The sequence below is a fragment of the Musca vetustissima genome, unplaced genomic scaffold, assembly GCF_032173495.1.
Source record: "Musca vetustissima isolate MV318-11 ecotype Yass unplaced genomic scaffold, APGP_CSIRO_Mvet_v1 utg2595, whole genome shotgun sequence".
Lineage (NCBI taxonomy): Eukaryota > Metazoa > Arthropoda > Insecta > Diptera > Muscidae > Musca > Musca vetustissima.
Window position 1 is genome coordinate 17,559 of NW_026886605.1, and position 24,290 is coordinate 41,848.

Below are 24,290 nucleotides of genomic sequence, written 5' to 3' on the forward strand. Positions count from 1 at the left end.
TAAAATTACTGCAAATATTATATTTCCTTGGATAAGAATAAAGGTTTCATTTAATTTGGAAAAAGTTTCATTCTATTTGTAAAAGGTTTCATTCCATTTGTAAAAAGTTTCATTCTATTTGTAAAAGGTTTCATTTTAATTGGAAAAGGTTTCATTTAATTTGGAAAAGGTTTCATTTAATTTGGAAAAGGTTTCATTTAACTTGGAAAAGGTTTCATTTAATTTGGAAAAGGTTTCATTTAATTTGGAAAAGGTTTCATTTAATTTGGAAAAGGTTTCATTTAATTTGGAAAAGGGTTCATTTAATTTGTAAAAGGATCCATTTAATCTGGAAATGCTATATATGGCAATGGCTCAATTATAGGAAAGATGTGGAAGCGATAGAAATATAAATTTGATAGATTTTCATTCATGTTTTTCAATTTTTATTTTGAGGATTCGAAAATATTTCATTTTCAAAATAAAAATAATTTGATGATAATTTGTTTGTTTACATTTTTCTGTCAAATGAGTTGACACTAGTAGAACTTACAACAACAAATTTACATGTGGTTGTTGTATCGTTTTTTGTACAACAACACTTGCTGTTACCTTCTATTATTATACCATGTGAATATATATATGAAAGAAATTACATTAGTTATGTTTGAAACGATTGTTGGAATGCAAAAAATTTTTTTGACGAAAGAAAACTATCACAGAATAAAGATATTGATGTAATTGCAAATTTTTTCTTAAAAAATTAATGAGTTTACGACTGATAACTGTTCAGTTATGATTATAATTACAAACATTAAATTAATTTATCAGTTCCAATCTTTTTTAACCGGATATGTTTGTCAGCTACTCAATTTGGCGTAATGTCATCAGACATTCATAGTCGTCGTGATTACTTCAATAATTTCAAGAGCATTTTGAAACTGAAATTCATGTTAGTTTGGGGTATATTGACTGTCGAGAAAGAGGTAGTGAAATTAAAATTAGTCAATAGCATACATATTCAAATGCAATCGAAAGAAGCAAGAATTCTCATATTATTACCATCAAAAAGTTACACTAAGTGATGATATCTTGAAAATCGATCTTTATAAAACTGAATAATTTTTTTTTATTTTCTTGAAAAAAGTACTTTTTTATTAAAAAATGTACTCTTTTGGTACTTTTTCACATTTTTATATTTAAAATTAGTCAATAGCATACATATTCAAATGCAATCGAAAGAAGCAAGAATTCTCATATTATTACCATCAGAAAGTTAGACTAAGTGATGATATCTTGAAAATCGATCTTTATAAAACTGAATTTTTTTTATTTTCTTGAAAAAAGTACTCTTTTATTAAAAAAAAGTACTCTTTTATTAAAAAAAGTACTCTTTTGGTACTTTTTCACATTTTTTATTTTCATCCCTGACACTAAATGGTACTATGTAAACAAGTACCATTTAGTGTACTAAGTTTAGTACAATTATATTTAAAAATAAAAAGTAATAAATGGTACTAAATTTGGTACAATATGGATGTTGGTGAACGACTTACCAACGAAGATACTGCATCCCAACATGCGACTACTCTAAGATGAAGTTCTGTCCAGCGGAAATTAGTGTCCATCGTGTGAAAGATGAGTGGAGGAAAATGTTACTGGAGCAATATGGAATAGTGGTTAAAAAGTCGCACACTATTTGTTGCAAACATTTTGAGCCGTATATGTTTGGATCTAGGGCAGATAAACAACAGTTGCCAAACCAAGCCGATTATTGCATCCGATAAACCATATTGAGTCTACAGTACGGACATCGGCTGGACTCCATGAGGTACCTTTTGTGAGTTCAGTACGGATATTACCGGCTGTGGTACATATGGAATCTGCATTATGGCTGAAATCCATGAGGTACCTATTGATTGTACAGATTGTACTATTGTACCTATTGACCTCATTGAACACACAACACCGCCATTACCGGAAAATAATGAAATATGTAAACAGTTGGAGGTTTTGGAGAAATGTATCGATATATATATAATTCAACATTTAAGAGAACAGCTACATCTTGCTCAAGCCGAAAATATTTCACTCCGCGAAGAAGTTGCGTCAATGCGTACGAACGGCATATTCCCAGGAAAAGATGCTAGCAAAAATGCTATAGAGTTCGCACGTGTCATTACAAACGACTCTCAGCCACCATGCAACAAAAAATATATAAGTACATCAGAAGTGTGCTGAATTTTTCCTTGCCCAGTACCGAATACGTCCTAAGTTGGCGACCGAAGCCACGGATTCTGGCATTTGACAAATCTGTATTGGAGACATTGATCGCAATAATAGACGGAATGGCAGCAGAGGATCGATCATGTGCTCCAATTTGATCAGCTGAGAGCCACTGAAGAAGATGAGAAGGACGTCATATACGCTCTTGGAATTCAATTGTTGGTTTGTGTAAAAACTGGAGCATCCTAATTGGCTTCATACCAATCCTGGAATACAATTTGGAAATGCTGGAGAAAATTTTGCAAGATGTAATTCGAGAAATATAATTACTGCCAATACATCTGATTATGGGCAACTGCGATCAACATCCTGCACATGTCCAGTTTATGCGGATGTACGGCAATAATTACAGCATCCCGCTTTGCTTCCGCCTTCCTTCATACTCCGAGGATGCTTTAGAATTTATGTTCGATAGGTGGGGAAGGTGGGAAACCACCTTCTAAACAATTTAACAATGAACTTCTTCGAAAAGAACATTTACATCAGGAACAGACTCGGTAGACAAATTGACCTCGTTACTCCTGATATAATTTTCAAATCAGAAGAAGGAAAAAGGATCTGTCCTCAATTGCACAAGACAATTTTCGCACAAAGCTATTACCGTTCATATGCTTACAAATACAAACCGATGGAGAGAGTTGCGGCGCAAACAATAGTCAAACTCTAATTGTTTGCTTTTGAATTGGGGGAACAAGCCAATGACCTAATAAAGAACGAATTTACAACAAAATTGTCTTGTTAACGAAAGAGTGTGATGCATAGTAACCACAATGTTTATTTGTACACAAAGAGAGTAAATATGAAATAAGCTGAGAATTTTTCTTTTCGCGTAGTTATTAGGTGTGTTCTTTAGTTTCTTTGCATAAAATAAAGTTTGAGTGCATCATGAATTTTATATTAAAAATAAGATTTTATGGTCTGTTCCCGTACTGCAAGAATCGACTACTTTGGAACAACTCTAGTTTAGTAAAAATGATCAGATTTTTCTGAAATTTTTTCCAGAGGTAGGTATTTTTACCCTAATTAAGAGGATGTCTTTTTTCCTTGGGGACGTACCCGGTTATTTGACCCGGAAGTTCGGGAACGGTCACCTGATTTGATTGAATCGTAATACTCCTTTCAAGTTAGATATGACATTTTTGATTTATGTAGAACGTCCCAGCTGGAAAATTTTATACACATTATACTTGAAATAAAAATACGATAACACATTTTGAATTTTACAATATATAGGGAACCAAAAAATACAACATAATTTTGTGAAATGTTTGACATTTATCTTTGCTATATTCCCAAATCTGCAGACGATAGGAAAATAAAGTAGTATCTGCGTTTAATTTTTTCGGAACCAATTTTACAGCATTCAATTGACCTGAGAATTTCAATTACATTAATTTAAAAGAGTATAAATGCGAGTTATTCAAATCAAAGAAATCGGAACAGAAGTTCGTTACCCTTTGATTTACAATTTCATTTGTTTTCTTTACATTTTCGATATATCAAACTGACACTAGTGTTACATACAATGACAATGTTCTTTGTAGTTGTTGCTGAGTTGTATTTGTTGTAGTTTTGCAGTTACATTGTATCATGGTAATAGGTATGTTTTTAAAAATGATCCAACAGGAAAATTGGGTAAATTGTTTTGAAAAATCGAAATCGAAGCAAGAATTCTCATATTATTACCATCAGAAAGTTAGACTAAGTGATGATATCTTGAAAATCGATCTTTATAAAACTGAATATTTTTTTTATTTTCTTGAAAAAAAAGTTTATTAAAAAAGTACTCTTTTGGTACTTTTTCACATTTTTCATTTTCCATCCCTGACACTAAATGGTACTATGTAAATAAGTACCATTTAGTGTACTAAGTTTAGTACAATTTAAATTTGAGTGAAAGAAAGGATAGAGATGATATACTTATATTTAAAAATAAAATTACTGTTAGAGTTTTAGAAACTCGTACTTACGTCTACAGAAAGTAATAAATGGTACTAAATTTGGTACAATATGGATGTTGGTGAACGACTTACCAACGAAGATACTGCATCCCAACATGCGACTACTGTAAGATGAAGTTTTGTCCAGCGGAAATTAGTGTCCATCGTGTGAAAGATGAGTGGAGGAAAATGTTACTGGAGCAATATGGAATAGTGGTTAAAAAGTCGCACACTATTTGTTGCAAACATTTTGAGCCGTATATGTTTGGATCCAGGGCAGATAATATAATATATATATATAATTCAGCTATTGATTGTACAGATTGTACTATTGTACCTATTGACCTCATTGAACACACAACACCGCCATTACCGGAAAATAATGAAATATGTAATTTTTGTTCGTTTGCTGTTGAATTCCAAACCAAGTACATATTTCTCTTTTTTCAAATTTTAAATAGTGGTGGAAACAGTTGGAGGTTTTGGAGAAATGTATCGATATATATATAATTCAGCATTTAAGAGAACAGCTACATCTTGCTCAAGCCGAAAATATTTCACTCCGCGAAGAAGTTGCGTCAATACGTACGAACGGCATATTCCCAGGAAAAGATGCTAGCAAAAATGCTATAGAGTTCGCACGTGTCATTACAAATGACTCTCAGCCACCATGCAACAAAAAATATATAAGTACATCAGAAGTGTGCTGAATTTTTCCTTGCCCAGTACCGAATGCGTCCTAAATTGGCAACAGAAGCCACGGATTCTGACATTTGACAAATCTGTATTGGAAACATTGATCGCAATAATAGACGGAATGGCAGCAGAGGATCGAACATATGCTCTAATTTGATCAGCTGAGAGCCACTGAAGAAGGTGAGAAGGACGTCATATACGCTCTTAGAATTCAATTGTTTGGTTTGTGTAAAAAGCTAATTGGCTTCATACCAATCCTGGAATACAATTTGGAAATGCTGGAGAAAATTTTGCAAGATGTAATTCGGGAAATATAATTACTGTCAATACATCTGATTATCGGCAACTGCGATCAACATCCTGCACATGTCCCGTTTATGCGGATGTACGGCAATAATTACAGCATCCCGCTTTGCTTTCGCCTTCCTTCATACTCCGAGGATGCTTTAGAATTTATGTTCGATAGGTGGGGAAGATGGGAAACCACCTTCTAAACAATTTAACAATGAACTTCTTCGAAAAGAACATTTACATCAGGAATGATATAATTTTCAAATCAGAAGAAGGAAAAAGGATCTGTTCTCAATTGCACAAGACAATTTTCGTTCATATGCTTATTATTACCGTTCATATGCTTACAAACACAAACCGATGGAGAGAGTTGCGGCGCAAACAATAGTCAAACTCTAATTGTTTGCTTTGGAATTGGGGGAACAAGCCAAAGACCTGATAAAGAACGAATTTACAACAAAATTGTCTTGTTTAGGAAAGGGTATGATGCATAGTAGCCACAATGTTTATTTGTACACAAAGAGAGTAAATAAGAAATCAGCTGATAATTTTTCTTTTCGAGTAGTTATTAGGTGTGTTCTTTAGTTTCTATGCAAAAAATACAGTTTGAGAGCATCATGAATTTTATATTAAAATAAGATTTTATGGTCAGTAGTGTTACATACAATAACAATGTTCTTTGTAGTTGTTGCTGAGTTGTATTTGTTGTAGTTTTGCAGTTACATTGTATCATGGTAATAGGTATGTTTTTAAAAATGATCCAACAGGAAAATTGGGTAAATTGTTTTTAAAAATTTTACAACATTCTTAAGAAGAAATGTATGATTTGTGAATGAATCAATATATAAATCATAAACCAAATCGATTTTGAAAAAAACCTGACATTCCATTCATTTTTCGCGTTTTTGGTAAAATGTTAAAATATGTCAAATGAACAGAACGACTTGTTGCATTTGTTTTCATTTATTCTGAAATTATTGCCCATAAGGTAGAGGTGTATTTTCTCCATTGTCAATTTTTTTTCGTAATATGACTTGTAAATATGATTATAATAAGAATTCTTCCCAATACATACTTACTAGCTGTCTTGTTACAAAACGGTTGTTCCATAAGCCGAGCTTAAAAAATATTTCTGTCTTGTGCCCATCTCCTCCAATTTGAAAGGCCATGTTCCGAGATGTTGTATTCTTCTTGGTCTTTCCATCTAATTCGTGGCCTTCCCCTTCTGCTGCTGCATTCTCATTCATTAGCTTAAAACATGGCTCAATACGACTCACTATGTCGATTTCCGCGTATATATTGTAAAATTCGTTGTTCATTCGACGCCGATATTCACCATCAACGCAGATCGGCCAGTAGGGCTGCCTCATCTGCTTGCGCGAGTACCCATGCTTTCGATCCATATAACAGCACGGGAAGTATCAGCGTCTCCGAATTTCAAAACTGATGTCATAAGTTTTATTTATGGCGGTACCAAGGTATATAAAATCTTTAACTACCTCGAAGCTGTAGTTCTCAAGTTCCACAGTTGGTCCGAGTCTACTGGACGTCTTGCGCGTTGATACCATCAGCTTGGTCATCTGACCACCAGACTTGAATAGTTCGGCCTGTAACCCACCGGCACCTGATGCTTTATTATTCTTCAGCCGATTGATTGCTATTCTGACTTCATTTTGGCTAGGTGGTACACACTCTATACCGTCATCTATTATTGGTTCTGGGATATCCGCTTCACCGCTACTATTTGATACCAGAAGCTTTTCAAAATGATCCATCCAAATCCTCAACACGCTGTCTGTATATGTCACCAGGTTTAATTCTTCATCTCTACAGGAAGATGTGCCTACACCAAAGCCTTCGGTTTGATGTTTTACTCGTTGGTAAAATTTCCGGACTTCATTCTGACTCCTGTACGACTCGATTTGCTCACGCTCACGCTTTCTTCTATTTTCAGAAAATACGTTTCTCCTCTCTCCTTTTCTTCCAATAATTGTTGCTACTGTCTGCAGGATTGTCCTATACGCTGCCTTTTTCACATCGGCAGCATTACGACCCTCCTGATCGTACATAGGTTTCTTGGTGGTGGTTTTTGGTACCCAAGAGTTGCTTTTGCTGCAGTTTGTATGGAGGGGGCTGCTGCTACATTACGACGAGTGCGAAACTTGGCTACTACAAGGTAGTGGTCCGAATCGATATTCGTTCCTCTGATCGATCGAACGTCTAATACACTGAATGCCTTCCGTCTATCACAACATATTCAATTTGATTTTTCGTTGCTTGATCAGGAGAGATCTAGGTGGTCTTGTGTATATCGATATGCTTGAATCTGGTGCATCCAATTACCATGTTTTTTGTTGCGTCGAAGTCAATCAACCTCATGTCATTGTCGGATGTTTCTTCATGGAGGCCCAATTTCCGATTTTTGCATTAAAATCGCCTAGTAGAATTTTAATGTCGTGGCCAGGGCAGCGGTCAAATGCTGTTTCTAGTAAAATATGTTTTTGTTCTGCTAATCTTTGTCTTCGGTCGGATATAGATGAACTTCGTTTTTATACGGATTATAGCTATAAAGTCATCTATTGGAGTGAATCTGGAGACGAGGTCTTTTATTCTCCTGTTAACCATAAATCCGCAGCCAAATTCGTATCTCGTTTCATGGCAGCTACAGTGCGTAATCTAATTACTTACGTCTGTCCCTTTCCGTCGCATTTCCTGTAAGGCAATAATATCGGCTTTGTACTTCTTGAGTACATCCGTCAGAGTGAAAACTACGCCTGTTTTGTACAACGTGCGCACATTCCAAGTGCGAGGGTCGCCAACATTAGGGGGTTTGGTTTTCTTTTTCTTATCTTTTTCCTAGTAGGTTGGGTTTTCCGAGTGTGGGCAACTAACCCGACGCCTCAACCTATTTTTGTATAGTTCTTATGGGTGAACTCGCGGCACATATCAGCTCACTATTTCAACGGGTGATGAAAATAGCTACCCCAGGTGACACCGCGGGGAGGTCAGTGTCCACAATTTAGATGAACGAGGGATAAGCCTGGGTTTTTCCATGTGAAAGTCAATCGGAGCCGTTGCTTGATATCTGTCATCTCCTACGTCACCCTTTGCTATTTTATTAAAAAAGGAAAATACCGCAAAAAATTAATGTAATATAAAGTGTAAATCTTTAGCACATCTAACCATATTGCGAAAAATTCATTAAATTAAATAAATGTCATATTGACACTGATATGTACGCAAGAAAAATTCAATGCAAAGCTAGTTTTTATTATAATGGATTATAGTTAGTATTTTGTTAAGAAAATATATATTTAAACATAATTTGTGATTTGTTCATCTTTAATTTTTTTTTGACATCAGTGGTCTCAGTTTTCCGCCAATTTTTCCATGTTTCCAAGTATTACTTCACCATATAACACTATTTCCGGCATACCAATATCAATCATACGTTCATCTCTCTTCATGCGGTTGAAAACATTTCTAATTGTCCTTGTTATATCGGCTGGATCAGTTTCCATGTTCATTTTATTGCCACGACTCAGCGCAAGAGCAAAATTAAAACTTTTATCATGTTCTTCCGAAGAACATCGTTCCCCAACTTCGATGGATGCTGCTTGAACGAGTACTAAAAGTACAGAAATAATTCCAATTGTAAAAATCCTCATTGTTGTGTCTTCAAATGCTGTGTGATATGAAACACACACCTTTAGAGGGTATTTATATACCGTAAAATAAAAATGGAATTTTTAAATTAAAATAGGTATGTGCTAAAATGAGAACATTTTGAAATTTAAAATAATATGAGAATATTTTAAAATTTCTAAAATAGTTTACAAATTACTTTTGAAGATAGTACTCGCATTTAACAGAAAAATATATATAAAACTGATTTATGTGATTGGCTTTATTACCTATATGTAAATGGGTATGTGTATAATTGGCCGTTAAACAATATTTAAATTAGAACTTTTTAGTGGGTTATGAGATTTTTTTGGCATATATTCAAAGGAATGAACAATTTAAACCTGCTGGGTAAACGAAAACTAGCTTTAAGCCATGTTTGGAGTATAGCTTTTATGGTGATGTGCATTATTCCTCACTGGAACATCGGAATAACCAATTGTGTTAGAAAAGTACATGTCTGGCTCTCGAATGAACTAGGATTATTGACTTCGCTCAACAATTGATTAATTCCCATAAACCGAAGAAATTATGAAACCAGTGAAATTTATTTTTAACAAATAAGAGCTGACAAATCAAATTTATATAATTTGAATACTACTCTAAAACGGCATTTACATTAGAACTGTTTACAGGGTTAACCAATGCTACAATAATAAGATGTAGGCTTACTTGACGAAATTAACAAAAAAAAAATGTAGTCTAGTGTAACATCTTATTATGTCATATTTACATATAAACATATTCAACAGGTTGAGATATTTTTATTAAATTAGGAAAATATCACGAAAAATTAAGGCAATGTCAATTTTTTTCCAATATGGGGTTGCAAATATAATTATAATAATAATATTTCTTCCCAAAATATTGAAAGATTTTACTTTCGAATGAAATAATGTTAAATGTTAATGACATCTAAATTTGAAAATATTTTAATATCTTGTCTATTTTAAGACAAAATTCTGTTATTGTTTTGACAGAACAAGGGCACAAAAATATCGTAATCAGCAGCTACCAATAACTTACCTCTTATTATTGCAACATGTCATTGTAACCTACTTCATAAGGATTTATTTGACATATAAACAATGGAATTGACAATTTAAACCGACCCGGTACAATGTAAACGTACTATAATTAATTGGATTAACCAAATCCGGTATTTTTAGGCAGTATTTTGTATATTGACTAATTTTATAGCATACTTTAAGGAGAAACATTTATTGTTATTGCAAAATCAGAGTTGTTCAGTCCAGTGCGCTTATAACGAACTTCATCTAAGACTTTTACGAAGACTCTTATTGGTCCCAAAGTTTTAAGACATATTTTTCAAACAAATCTATACTCTTATAAGGAATACTCTGATAAGGAAGGTAAAATTGTATACCCTTCACCACACTGTGGTACAGGGTATTATGTCTTTGAGCATATTTTTGTAACAGGCAAAAGACATGAGATAGACACATGGTTCCTTTCAAGAATATGCATAGATTCACTTTCAGATTCGATTTATGCATGCCCATCCGTCCGTCTGTTGGTGTTAAATTGTAAACAAAGTACAGGCCGCATTTATACTCCGATTGGGATGAAATTTGGTATAGCTCATTTGTTTGCCCCAAGGACGAACCCTACTGACATTGGGGAAAATCGGTTCAGATTTTGATATAGTTCCCATATATATTTACGTCCGATTTTATGTAAATGGTGCATCAAGGTCCCTATATATCATTCGATTTGCACGTAATTTGAAACAGCGTACTGAATTGGGTCTAGAATGATGTGTGATAAGTTTTGTGAGAATCGGTTCAGATTTAGATATAGATCTCATATATATTTCCCCTGATTTTATGTAAATTGTGCACTACAGACCTAAAATTTTTACGATTGACACACAATTTTGTACAATGTATTGAAGTTAATATAAATTAATCTTTTGCAAATTTCGTTAGAATCGGTTCAGATTTAGATATAGCTCCCATATATGTTCGTTGGAGTTGAAGTAAATTTTGTACAACGTATCGAATTGAGGTTAGAATGACGTTATTGAGTTTTATTTTGGAAATGGTGCAGATGCAGACACAGCTTCCACATATATTTCAAACGGGTGTCTGATTGAGATTAAATTTTGAAGACTGTGGCCTACAGAATAGCGTGTATAAAGTTTGCTCTACATAAATTTGTTCCATTGTACGCAAACGAGTCTAATCTTGACGAATGATATGATATTTAGCATAAGTTTCAGAAATGCATAAAGATCACATAATCAAGTACGTTCAATTCATGTCAACGGGACATTTTCTTGGGGACAAGTTTCAAACATGGCCCCATATTAAAAACATTTCCATGAGGAGGTATTCCATCCTCTGAAAACTCGATATGCGAAATTACAGCTACTTCGGTTGTTTATTGAAGCTAGGACCTTCAGAATACGGCGGTACCCTTAAATGGGGGCCATTCCAAAAATATATAGGTTCATACCCATATATTTTTGCATTTATTGTTCCACAAGATTGCAATAAATTGAAATTTATCACAACCAGTCCAAAACCTAACATTTAACTTACTGGTCCACATTACCCGCACATACTGGTCCATATTACCCGTCAAGTTGTTTTTGTTCGCAGTTTTGAGTTCTTTAAATATAATACAATAACATTTTTATAGTTAAAACGGTATTTACATTTTAACTTTTTTCAGGGTTAACCTACTTTATGAGGATTTATTTGACAAATAGGCAATATATATATTATGTATATATAATGTTTGATCTGGAATATATTTAGACGACAAATATACTATGTCTTGAAAATAATTTGTTTTCATTTTTTACATTTGGTACGCCCACAATATAAAAAAAGAAAATGGTGGTCCACATTAACCGAAGTTACACTACTACTGATGACAAAATAATAATTTTAAAAAATTTCTAAAGATAAAAAACCGGAGTGTTAATTCGAATCTGACTGCGAACATACATCTAATGGTCTTATCAGAATTGACTTGGAAGCATGCATGAGTAAAACAGAAGGAGGGATACTCGACTTGGTCCCTACTAGCACGCTATAACCGTATTATCTCGATTTAGTAATAGCATGTTTACATTTAACCGGATATCCTCAACCCAGTGGGTTTCAATTGTCAATTTCTTTGCATATATGTCAAATAAATCCTCATAAAGTAGGTTAACCCGGTTCTAATGTATATGTCGTTTAAAAAGTTGTAATGATATGATGAACGGATCGAGGCAAATATAGCTCTGTTTAGCAATTAAATCTAGATAATACATACTATCACATAGGCTGTTACATAGGAATCAAAGAAGCTAGGGTTTTCAGTTATAGCGCATTTAAATACTCATTTTATATGATGTGGATTTACGAAATCTTGTAAATAAATTAAGGCTATTTTCACTGGCTTTTTCGTTGTTTTAAAAAATATAACAAAATATATTCGAAAATGGATTTGTTTGAAGATGAATTTTACAACATCTGTAAGAAGAAATATATGATTTGTGAATGAGTCAATACGTAAATCATATCCCCAACTCGTTTTTGAAAACAAAACCTGGCATTCCATTCACTTTTCGCGTATTTGGTAAAATGTTAAAAAAATATGTCAAATGAGCAGAACGACGTGTTGCATTTACTTTTATATATTCTGACATTATTGCTTTTTCTGTGAAGCCTCATGGTATAATTATTACAAATCAAAATACATATTTTGATATATAAATAAATTAAAATATATTTAAACTTAATTAAAATGAAAATGATGTGTTTAAAGCGCCCGGTCTGAAGGTAATTACTTTGTTATGGATGAAACAAATATTTCATGGTTTTCCCTACTAGATTTTGGAAAGAAATCGTATGTCAAATGAACACAACCACTTGTTGCCACAACCTACATAGTTGTTTTTTTTTTTGTTATTCAACTTATGCTGCCCTACCTTGAAAATTGTACCATGCGAAGCCTATGTTTTGCCTCGAAATTAATCATGATGAAAGGCTGATTCGGTGCTAAAGGCTCAATAATCGTGCAGCAGGGTTTATATTTCTATTTATTTTTTAAATCCGATTTATATTTTAAATCACACAATATTTTCAAATTTTTTTACATGTTGTTTTTATATTTAATAGATGTCAAATGCAAACACGAAAGAAAATGCATATTATTGATATAATTATTGTGTTTAGAAGGAATTTTTGTATTTTCCAAACAATTAATACATTGCAAACAAATATTTTTGGCGCAAATTAAAAATGTTGTATATACACTAACAGTTAAGATGTATTTTTGAATTTCGTTAATCGAAATCGATTTGTGAATTAATCCATATCTAATTTATATATTCCCAATTTAATTTTAGAAAGAAAACCTGGCATTCCATTAATTTTTTTGCATTTTTGGTAAAATGTTAAAAATATGTCAAATGAACCGAACGACTTGTTGCAATGAGTTTTATTTATTCTGACATTATAGGCCACAATGTAGAGGTGTATTTTCTTTTTGTTGACAAAAGATACCCTACCTTGTATAATTGATATACACAAATAAAGGTTTTGAAGGTTTAAAATAAAGGAGGAGTTCCCAAAACTAAGAAATTATAAAGCATCCAACTATTTATTCATTTCAAACTTACTTTTACATTCTCTGCCATCGTATAAACGTCACATACATACCGAATTGTTCATCTTTTATTATTCATTCCCTTTTTAATTTACTGTCTTCTCCACAATGAGATAATAATTACAATAACCGATTAACACCATCAGAAGTTATACACATGATAACTTTGACGCATGCTGCGGGAGTAAATAGTTTTACACACTTATGTTGTGTTCTCTTTTTCTGTTGGCGTTCCTATATGAACATTGTAGTTATTGCTTTAATACCAATACAGTTCATACAAAGGGATGGAGCAGAGAATATAAGAACATAGATTTCCTTTTCGACCGCCAAAATTTAACAACTCTGTTGGAATATATTTTACTTACATTAGGTCACGTTTATATTAAAGTATCTATGATGATATTATGCATTATCTCGATTTAATGGCTAAGCTAAAAGCGCGTTTAGATTGTGCTGGATTTCGTTAATCCAGTGGAATCAAATTGTCAATTTCATTGCATTTGATATAAAAATCCACATAAAGTAGGTGAATAGTACGTTTACATTGTACTGGATATCGTTAACCCAGTGGGTTTATACTGGCAATTCCTTTAAAGATATTTCAAATAAATCCTCATAAAGTCATTTAAGGTGTATTTGACTCGGTTCAATGTAAAAAAATTAAACCCACTAATATCGGTTTGCTCGAAATTGTATAATAAATCAAGATAAATTGAAAAATAACAATGCGTCTGTACCAAAAAATACATCTCTCTTCTCAAAGTACCAACATGGCAATACTTTAAGTATATCGTTTGTTTGTTTACTTTAAAGTACATTTACATATACGATTTTAAATCGACTCGATTAACGAAATCCAGAAATACACAATAATTGTTTACACATACCTTTTATCATGATATAAATGCCGATCAGCTGATGTTTGTTAGTATACATACAAAATTATTAATTTATGCCAAAAATATTTGTTTGCAATTTGAAAATTAAAAGAAAAATTACAATAATGGAGATGTTTTAGCAATGTTATGATCGTTTGGAATGTAAAAAAAAACACCTAAAAACATAAAAATTCTGTAAATAATTTTTGTTTTCCTGTAAATAATTTTGATTTTGGCAACCTTAAAATTTAAAAACAAACAACATGTGAAAACTGTTGCAAGTTTTGCAAATAAATAACAAATATTTATAGAAATTTTGTGTTTTTCATTGTTTTTTTATAATTTCCAAACGATCACAGCATTGCAAAAACAATTCCATTGTTGTAATTCTTCGTTTCATGTTCAAATTGCAAACAAATTTTTTGCAGCAAATTTATAATTTTGTATGTATACTAAAAAACATCAGCTGATCCGTATTTAGATCACGATTAAAGGTATGTGTAAACAATTAGGTTGTATTTTTGGATTTCGTTAATCGAGTCGATTTAAAATCGTATATGTAAATGTACTTTAAAATAAACCCTGCCGCACGATGATATAAATTTGTATGAAAAATCATGGTAAATTCAGCCTGATTATGAAAGTAAACCCTGATTCGTCCTTTAATCAGGATCAAATGTTATATGTAAATCCGCATTTCATCATGTTCACAAATTCAGTGGATTATATTTGACGTATACGCTATAGAATTGACATTTGAGATCGAGTGGATTTCGTAATTCGAAACAGATTTTGAAATCCGAATAACAGTTTTTGAAATCCGCAAAACCGTTTTTTCGTTAACAATAATAAATATTAAAGTATGTACTATCAACAAGTTTCAGAATAAATTTAAGCAATTATCGCACAAAACCTGATTGTTTTACTTTTTAAATAATTCTCAAAATTATATAAATTCGAGATTATCTTTACATGCTAGTTATCTTCATGTAACTTCCATTTTACGGTTGAGGCTATAAAAACAATCTTGTTGGATGCACTGTGCGTCCACAAATCACATACTGGCTGGCTGGCATTTCAATTTCGCTGCTTGATCAGAAAACCAAAATAAACAATGGTCAGTCGGTTATTAACTCACCATTGAGCAGGTCAGCGTTGTAGCATTTTTGTTTTTTTTTCATGCAGCTGAAGCTAAATTGGTCATTCATAATTTTTGGCATCGTCACACATTTTCGTATTGAATTTTGAATTCGTAATCGAAGTGAAATTATCTGTTAAGAGTAAAAAAGTAAAACAACAATAACAAAATGTATGCATTTCCGGAGGTGTGGTCAAAATTAATTAAAATAACATTGTTATTTATTGTGTTAAATATATTTTTGACAAATGGTAAACAAAAACGTTTTCTTTTTTAGAATGTTATTTAATGTTACCCAAGCTATTGTTTGAGATTTCTTTGTTTTAATGCCGGCTTTTTCTATGTTTCTATGTGTGTGTGTGTGTTATTTCTTTCATTCATTTAGTATTAACACCAGTGGCGTGTGCCCCTGCTGAATCGAATGAGGTGAATGGCACCGATCGCATTTGTGTCCATACCCTAAAGGCACCAACTGGTTTCTTCAAACGTCACTTTGATAAGTCATTTTTGAAAAAATTCTTCAAACATTGGATACCATTTGTCAGCAATGATCGCGTTAAAATGCAATTCTATTTATATAAACGTGACTTTCCCGAATGTGGCCGCGAAATAATCACCGACGATGTGGATAGTGTCATAAGATCCGGTTTCAATGCTGATCATCCAACGCGGTAAGTTTAAAGACATACTTACGTGAACTTTTTTAAGTTGCGTAAATGCAATGTTTTTTTTTTGTAGCAAAGAATGCATCACTTCTCTTAAAAGTTTCAACGTTTCACCTTTTTAAAGAATGTGGTAGCAAGGAAATTTTCAAATTTATAATAAATAATGCTGGCAAATAAATGTATGCTTTCTGACAGTTTGATCAAACTGTTTCAAGGTGCAAATATATTTTCCAATGTGACCCCACGTCAAACATGTTTTCCCATTACATTATTTGACACTATTTGCTCGCTGTTTGAGCAAACAAAATATGTCAAATATTTGAGTGTAATGTGAACACAAAATCAAGAGTGTGCAAATTTGACATTTTTTGGGGCAAACAAAAAATAGACATTTGAGTCAAATATTAGCGTAGTGTGACCTTAGCTTAACACGCTTAAAGTTGTGATTGATTGTATACTTGAAAATTATTACTATTCTTGTGGATTTTTGTTTTGGCTCTAGGTCAATTGAAAAACTCGTTGTTTATGTTTTTCTTTTTTTGTTTATTTTTATTTTCCAATATTTTTTTCCAATATTATTACTATTTATAATAACGCTTAGTTTATAATAGACAATTCAGTGTAAACCTATATTATTTGTCTCATTATGCAATAATAAGGTGATGTATCAAAACAAAAAGTTTGGTACAAATATTATAATAGGAAGAGAAATGTTGTTGTTTTTATTTATTATTGTTGTCTGTACTTTCTTTGTCCATTTATATATAAAAATTCAAGTTTCGTGAGCACAAATTATTTTGTTTGTTTGCAAGTCATAACAAAAAGCTAATTAATTATCAGCTGACGTTACTGGAAAATCTTTACTGCTTAAATTTTCATTGTAAAAATTTGCAAATACTCAAATCTGCTCCCTCAATTCTCTCTCTTTTACTATATTTTGCGTAAAGGTACAACAATTTGTACCATTTATTGAGTAAACGAACATCAAGGTCTTTTAAAAAGATCATTCAAGGAGACCAGCTGCATATCAGCTGATTCTCAACATTGCTGTCAACATCCACTATTGTGAATTGACATCCATTATGAAAACAAAAACAAAGTCCAAATTATTGACATTAGACTTGAAAAAAAAACAGATTATATCCACTCTGAATTGTGTGTTGTGTAATTCTGCAAACCTGTGTTTACAAACGACAGTTTACAAATAAATTCTAAATTTATTTTTTTTTATTTTTTACATTTTTTCAATGATCGATAAATTTCAGTTCACATTTTTTTATTTGTTTATCTAGATGTATGTAAATATGAACAATTAGTACATAAAACAGCAATAAGAAACTCAAAAAAAGTGACTATAGCACAGCTTGTGGTAAATAACAAAAAAAGCAACAATGTGGGTAGTGGCTTCTTCTGTCAAATATGAAATAAATATACGCAACTGGTTCTTGTGTGTATTGCACATTTTGTCAATACACAATTAAAACATGAAAAATTAATGAAACGTTATGATTTCTTCTCATAATCCACTAGGGAATAACGGAAATGTTTGTTTCACCCCTAACAAAGTAATTTGATTTAACTAAAAAAGTTCCGTTCCAGAACCTTAAAGAATCTACTCATTTTACATGTTTTGCAACTTTTTACTCGAAAACCGTTCCTCAACCCACAAAACTGGTAAAACATTGAATCAAATTTAAGAGAGTACAAAACAAAATGGCGTTCTCTTTGTAAACTTTTTACTCGAAACATTTGGCCGAGTAAAAATGGTAAACAGGAATGCCTACTTCTGATTGGCTGTTATGTTGAGTTTGAAGTATTGCCATCTAATTTTGACATATTTACTAGATTTGCGTTTCCGAACATTTCAGATTATTTTGTACTCTGAGAGCAATTTTGAAATGTTTAGATTTACTATTAAAAAGTACTGGAACAGACCAAAAATGTAATCAGATGGTACGTTCCTCAACCCACAAAACTGGTAAAACATTGAATCAAATTTAAGAGAGTACAAAACAAAATGGCGTTCTCTTTGTAAACTTTTTACTCGAAACATTTGACCGAGTAAAAATGGTAAACAGGAATGCCTACTTCTGATTTGCTGTTATGTTGAGTTTGAAGTATTGCCATCTAATTTTGGCATATTTACTAGATTTGCTTTTCCGAACATTTTTAGATTATTTTGTACTCTGAGAGCAATAGATATACTATTAAAAAGTACTGGAACAGACCAAAAATGTAATCAGATGGTAGCTATGCCTTAAGCGGCATTTACATTAGAATTTTTTACCGGTTTAACCCACTTTATCTTGATTTAATAGACATATCTACAATGGAATTGACAACTCAAACCCACTGGGTTAACGAAATCCGATATAATGTAAACGTACTATTACTTTGGAATAATTATATCATGGATATAATCATGACATGACACAATAAATAGGTTAAACAATGGCACAATGAATGGTAGTCCATTTAGCGCAGCTGATGTCTTGATTAACTATCAAAGTGGGTAATTTCTACTTGAATTCGATGTGCAGTGTTGCCAACCATTATATATATATATATATATATACATAAGTAACATATTAGCTCTATTCCGGAAACTGCTAGAATTCTAGAATTCTATTAATTGAAATTGTATTCGATTTTCCCTTTTTAAATTTGAAATTTAAAACATATTTTTTCTTGTGGTGTAGTTATCCGGGGAATTCAAAAACGGGGCTAATATTTCCATGATATTTAATTATAAATAATTGATCTGTTCCCGTACTGCAAGAATCTACTAGATTTTAAAATTTTTTCGATATCATAGTAAAAATAGTAGATTCTTGCAGTGCGGAAACAGACCAAATATTGTACGAGTTTTTTTAATTATAATGTAATGAGAATTGCCAAACAAATAATATTGTAAAAAAAACACATTTTTCTCGTTGTCATTTGTATTTCGAATTATGAGATGCCTCATTCAGATCAGCATCGCAGTTTATTTCATTTCCAACATTCACATTCGACTGTAATCAATTATAACAATTTGTTAATGATCCCAGTAAAGTGATAACGCAGTGAATGAGGAAATACAATATGCATTTCCCGCATTGCCCAGCGTTAATGTTTCATTAAGCTTATGAATGAAAAAAAGAGCAAGTACAAACCCGTGGCCTTTACATTGACTGACTTTGTTGATGAAAGTGAAATGTGTTTAAGACTTATCAGTGCAAATGAGAAATTACGGTTCTCTTAATTCAACAGACATACCCTCAAAACGAAATGTTTCACATGCAGACTTCTCTTGAAAATGACTTAGGCTACGTTTCCATTTTGGTTTTAATAAAACGATTCTTATGATTTGACAATTCCATAAATATTTCCGTTTTAGAACCCAAAAGAAAACAGTTACGGTACCTAATCAACCCGAATAAAAAAGTAGCAGCATGGTGCAATAATAAGGTAATGTACCAAAACAAAAACATCTGCTTTTATTCGGCCATCTGTCAAATTTTATAATAATAAAATTTATTATAAATATTTCCCATGGTTGGCAACATTGCACGTTGAATTCATCTATGCACTTTGACAGTTTATCGGATAATCAGCTGCGCTAAATTGGGTACCTATTTATTGTGTCATGGTAGCCAATAATTCCAAATTATGACTAGTTATTGTGATAATTTTGAGGAATTGCCAACTAATATTGACATTTTTCGCTCGTATTTTTTCTACTCTGAGGGCGATTTTGACATTTTATCTCTTTTATAAGATTTTCTTTTAAAAAGTAAAGAGGAAGAGAACAATTATGCTTTTACATGTGTTAAACGGCATTTACATTAGAATTTTTTACCGGGTTAACCTATTCTATGAGGATTTATTTGACATGTATACAGTGGAATTGACAATTGAAACTCACTGGTTTAACTAAATCCGGTACTATGTAAACATACTATTATACAGATAAACCTCGTATTATAAAAAGGGTTGCCAACCTAGAGTTCTCAAATGTAAAATTATGTTTATTGGATGGCCATTTAGCGCAGCTGATGACTTGATTAACTGCCAAAGTATGTAATTTCCATGGCACAATGAATATGTAGTCCATTTAAAGCAGCTGATGTATTGATTAACTGTCAAAGTTGTCAATTTTACTTGAATTCGATGTGCAATGCTGCCAACTTTTTCAAATATTATAAGGAAAAATTTGACAGATAATCGAGACAAAAAAAATGTTTTTGTTTTTATACATCACCTTATTATTGCATCATGGTAATTTCTACATAAATTCCATGTGCGATGTTGCCAACCATGTGAAATATTATATGGAAAAATTTGACAGATGGTCGAGACAAAAACAAAGGTTTTTGTTTTGATACATCACCTTATAATTTCATCATGGTTTATTCTTTGTATAATAATATCATTTTACTTTTTTTTTAATATTTCAGAATTATTATCCATGGATGGATGAGTCAAAGTAAAGGATCTTTTAATCGAGCTGTCAAAAATGCATATATGTCACTTGCCCAGCCAACGACAACAATTCACTACAACATCAGTAGTAGTACAAACAACGATACAAATTTACCGCTAAGTGATCTTGAGGTATATAATGTGACAGGCAACGAAAATGACAAATTCAGTGTCAACGATACAGATTTTAATGTCATTGTTGTCGATTGGAGTGTAATCTCTTCGAATGTAAATTATTTTGGCGTAGTCGATTTAATAGAAGATCTTGGCTTCCTGTTGGCGGAATTTATGAGATTTCTACACTTGAAAGGAAACCTGTATTTTGGCGATGTATATCTTATTGGACATTCTCTGGGAGCACAAATTGCCGGAAGTGCTGGTAAACAAATTCATCCATTTCGCATAAATACAATATTTGCCTTGGATCCTGCTGGACCTAAATTTCGTGATATAAATGATAATAAGCGTCTGGATCCATCGGATGCCGATTATGTTGAATCAATACAGACAAGCAGTAGTTTGGGTTTTGAAGAGCCCGTTGGTCATGCTACATTTTATCCTAACTTTGGCAAAGATCAAAAGAAATGCTATATATATGGTTGTTCCCATTCCCGAGCCTATAATTATTTTGCCGAATCAATAACGAGTAAAAAAGGTTTTTGGGGTACATTATGTCAAAGGCAATCGGATAGTGAATGGATTTTATCCACATCTGGTGTGGAATTTAAAATGGGCGGTGAACCATCAACGCCTAAAAGAGGTACATTTTATGTGAAAACTAATGGTGAACCACCATATGCCTTGGGTCGTCGAAAAAAGATAGAACAAAATGAAAACGTAGTAAATGATAATAGTGTAGATTAAATTACTTTATGAAAAATTATTTGACATATATACAAATTATTTATAATAAAACATGTTTGACAAACATGTAGCATTAACACTGTAAACAAATTATGGACATTTCACATCACATTTGTATTATTTTAGACAAAATATACTAATTTACATATATACAAAATATTTGTTTATTTGGTTTAGATATAGATATGATATTCTGCGTTTACAAACGATAGGATATTATTTGCCGCACGGCAAGAGGCGCGTTTAGACTATAGCTTCAGTCGTGATAATGTACATTATTGCGATATAAGTTATAAATCGGCGTCAGTTTACCTCTATTTACCACACAAAATTAATTCCAATAAATAGATATAATTTCAATAAACATTTGGTTTTTTACCAATAAAACCCACCTAAAGGTACTTAAACGTTTAGACTACTAAATCCACTCAATCTCAAACGTCAATTGCATAGCGTATACGTCACGGTAATCATGTATATTAATTTGAAAATAAAAAAACATTCCTTACTACATTTTGGGAAGAAATCATGGCGTTTCATACATTTTTCGCGTTTTAGTCAAGTATTAAAAAATGTCAAATATACACAAAATTCTGTTGCGTATATTTATTTTATATCTGACAGAAGAAGCCACTACTTACAGAGTTGCTTTAGTGTCGTTCACCTCAATATATCCTACCATGTAATTATTGTACCATAATTTCCGTGCGATTAGAAGTAGTTGAAAAAACATACTGTAATTTTTAGACAAATAACATGGTTTAAAATCTTGTCACAACATGGCATAACGATATTTCAGCAATTTTTACATGGTATAATAATAGAAGGTAACAGCAAGTGTTGTTGTATAACAAATTATACAAAAACCCATATGCAAATTTGTTGTTATAAGGAAGGCCTATAGATAAGGTCACCCAGGGAGACCAGCTGGATATCGGCACCCACTCAAGTTTACTGTCAAAACGTAAACAAAGATCAAAATTTTGACATTAGACTTGAGAAAAAACAGCTGTTTTCCGATTTCGATTGCTACCTGGGTGACCTTATCAAAGTCATTTGACAGAAAAATGTAAACAAAAAAGTTATCAACAAATTATATTTATTTTGAAAATGTTATATTTTCGAATTCTCAAAATAAAATTGAAATACATGAATGAAAATCTATTAAATTTATATTTCTATTGCTTCCACATCTTTCCTATGATTGAGCCATTGCCACTTATATGTGTAACACATATGAAAATGCTGGGAATTGCGAATTATTCCATGAAGAAAGATTTGCTTCCTCGAACTTTCCCAGCAGATAGATTGAGTAAATGTAATACGGGAGTACATTTTTCCCAAACATAATTTGTCATATTCATATTGACACTAGTATTACGTTGGAATCAGATCAGCTGGGTTTTGCTGTTAGCTTTTATAATTGTACCATGCAATTCTTATTAGATTTTCCCTTTGCTGTAAAACTTTATTTCAAACTGGCAATAACATACGCACTGAACATACCCCCATTGAAATGTACGTGGCAAAATGTCACTTGTTTGCTTTTGTTTTGATTCTTCAACTTCATCCAACATTCCTTCTCTCGCGGCCTTCTTCGTTTATGTCGATAGTGCCAATACTATCGAGTTTAATATTATCGATACCTCGATAATAACATCGTCTACTTGCCAGCTCTAATGTTGGGCTGACGTGGAAGTGTTGAAAGAGAAAAATTTTGTATTTCAATACAGAAAGAAAATTAATAAATTTTCTTAAGCCTATTTACATTATTATTTTGTCTGGAATACTTGCACGTCAATTGTCAAATGCCAAACGTATTCGATAAACCGAAATAAGAGCTAATTAGGTGTGTATTTGTTTGGTCATTGCAACTGTAGTGTTTACGTGTTAATAATACTGTGTGTGCGAACACCACCAGAGTATCCAACGAACGATTGAACAAACGAGGATCGACGGGTAAAAGTGCAAAATAATAAAGAAAATAAAACAAAAATAATTAAGATATTTTTCCACAAATCGATTAGCTTGCTAAGGAGTTTTGTAGAGAAACAGCGGAGAGAAAAGTTTATGTGCTTGAGAAAATTGTGAAAATAAAAAAGAAAAGTAGAATACCAATAAGTGTGGAAAAATGATGAACCCAAATGCATATTGTCCTCTGCCAACAATGCAACCACCAACTCAGCAAATGATGCCACCTCCAGGCGGTGCACCAACTCAACAGCAACAATATCCCCCAACCGGCTGGCCCGCTCCACAGCCAGGCCCTCCTACATCTATGCCTGGTCAAATGCCACCACCTATGCAACAGCAACAACCAGCAGCAGTAGCAGCTCCACCACAGCAACCTAATATCATGAATGGAAATTATCAACAGCAGGTATGAAGGGTTTACTTTCAAAAAATGTTTTTATCGATCTTTGTTTAATTATAGATTTGCATTTTTCTTTTTTTTTCACATTATCTATGCTGACATTACTGTTGTATGCTTCATAGGGTTCATATTTCATAATTTGATTTTGTTGTTGTTGTTTATTGTCTTTACACAGTTTCTTTATCAAACTTCCGTTTTTTCTTCGTGACTGTGCATGAGCGTGTGTGCTTGTTCAACATCTTTGTCACTATCATAATCTTCAGATGAGTCGAGGCTTAGGGGCTTTGATTTTTGTCTTGCATTTCCAATAAGAAAATCAAAATATGTTTACGAGTGTAGTGTGATAAGATCAGTTTGTTGTTTAAAAAATGAATGTAGGTCATATTCTTGAATGAACTCTTC

General features: G+C 32.4%; 1 protein-coding gene across 1 annotated transcript; it reads left to right on the plus strand.

The window, feature by feature from the left end:
* Positions 1–5,923: 5,923 nt before the first annotated feature.
* LOC133334094 (phospholipase A1 2) lies at positions 5,924–21,514 on the plus strand. Its single transcript, XM_061542389.1, has 3 exons — positions 5,924–5,933; positions 15,907–16,192; positions 20,626–21,514. The coding sequence occupies exons 1-3, from the start codon at positions 5,924–5,926 to the stop codon at positions 21,512–21,514; spliced, it is 1,185 nt and encodes a 394-aa protein (XP_061398373.1).
* Positions 21,515–24,290: the final 2,776 nt, after the last annotated feature.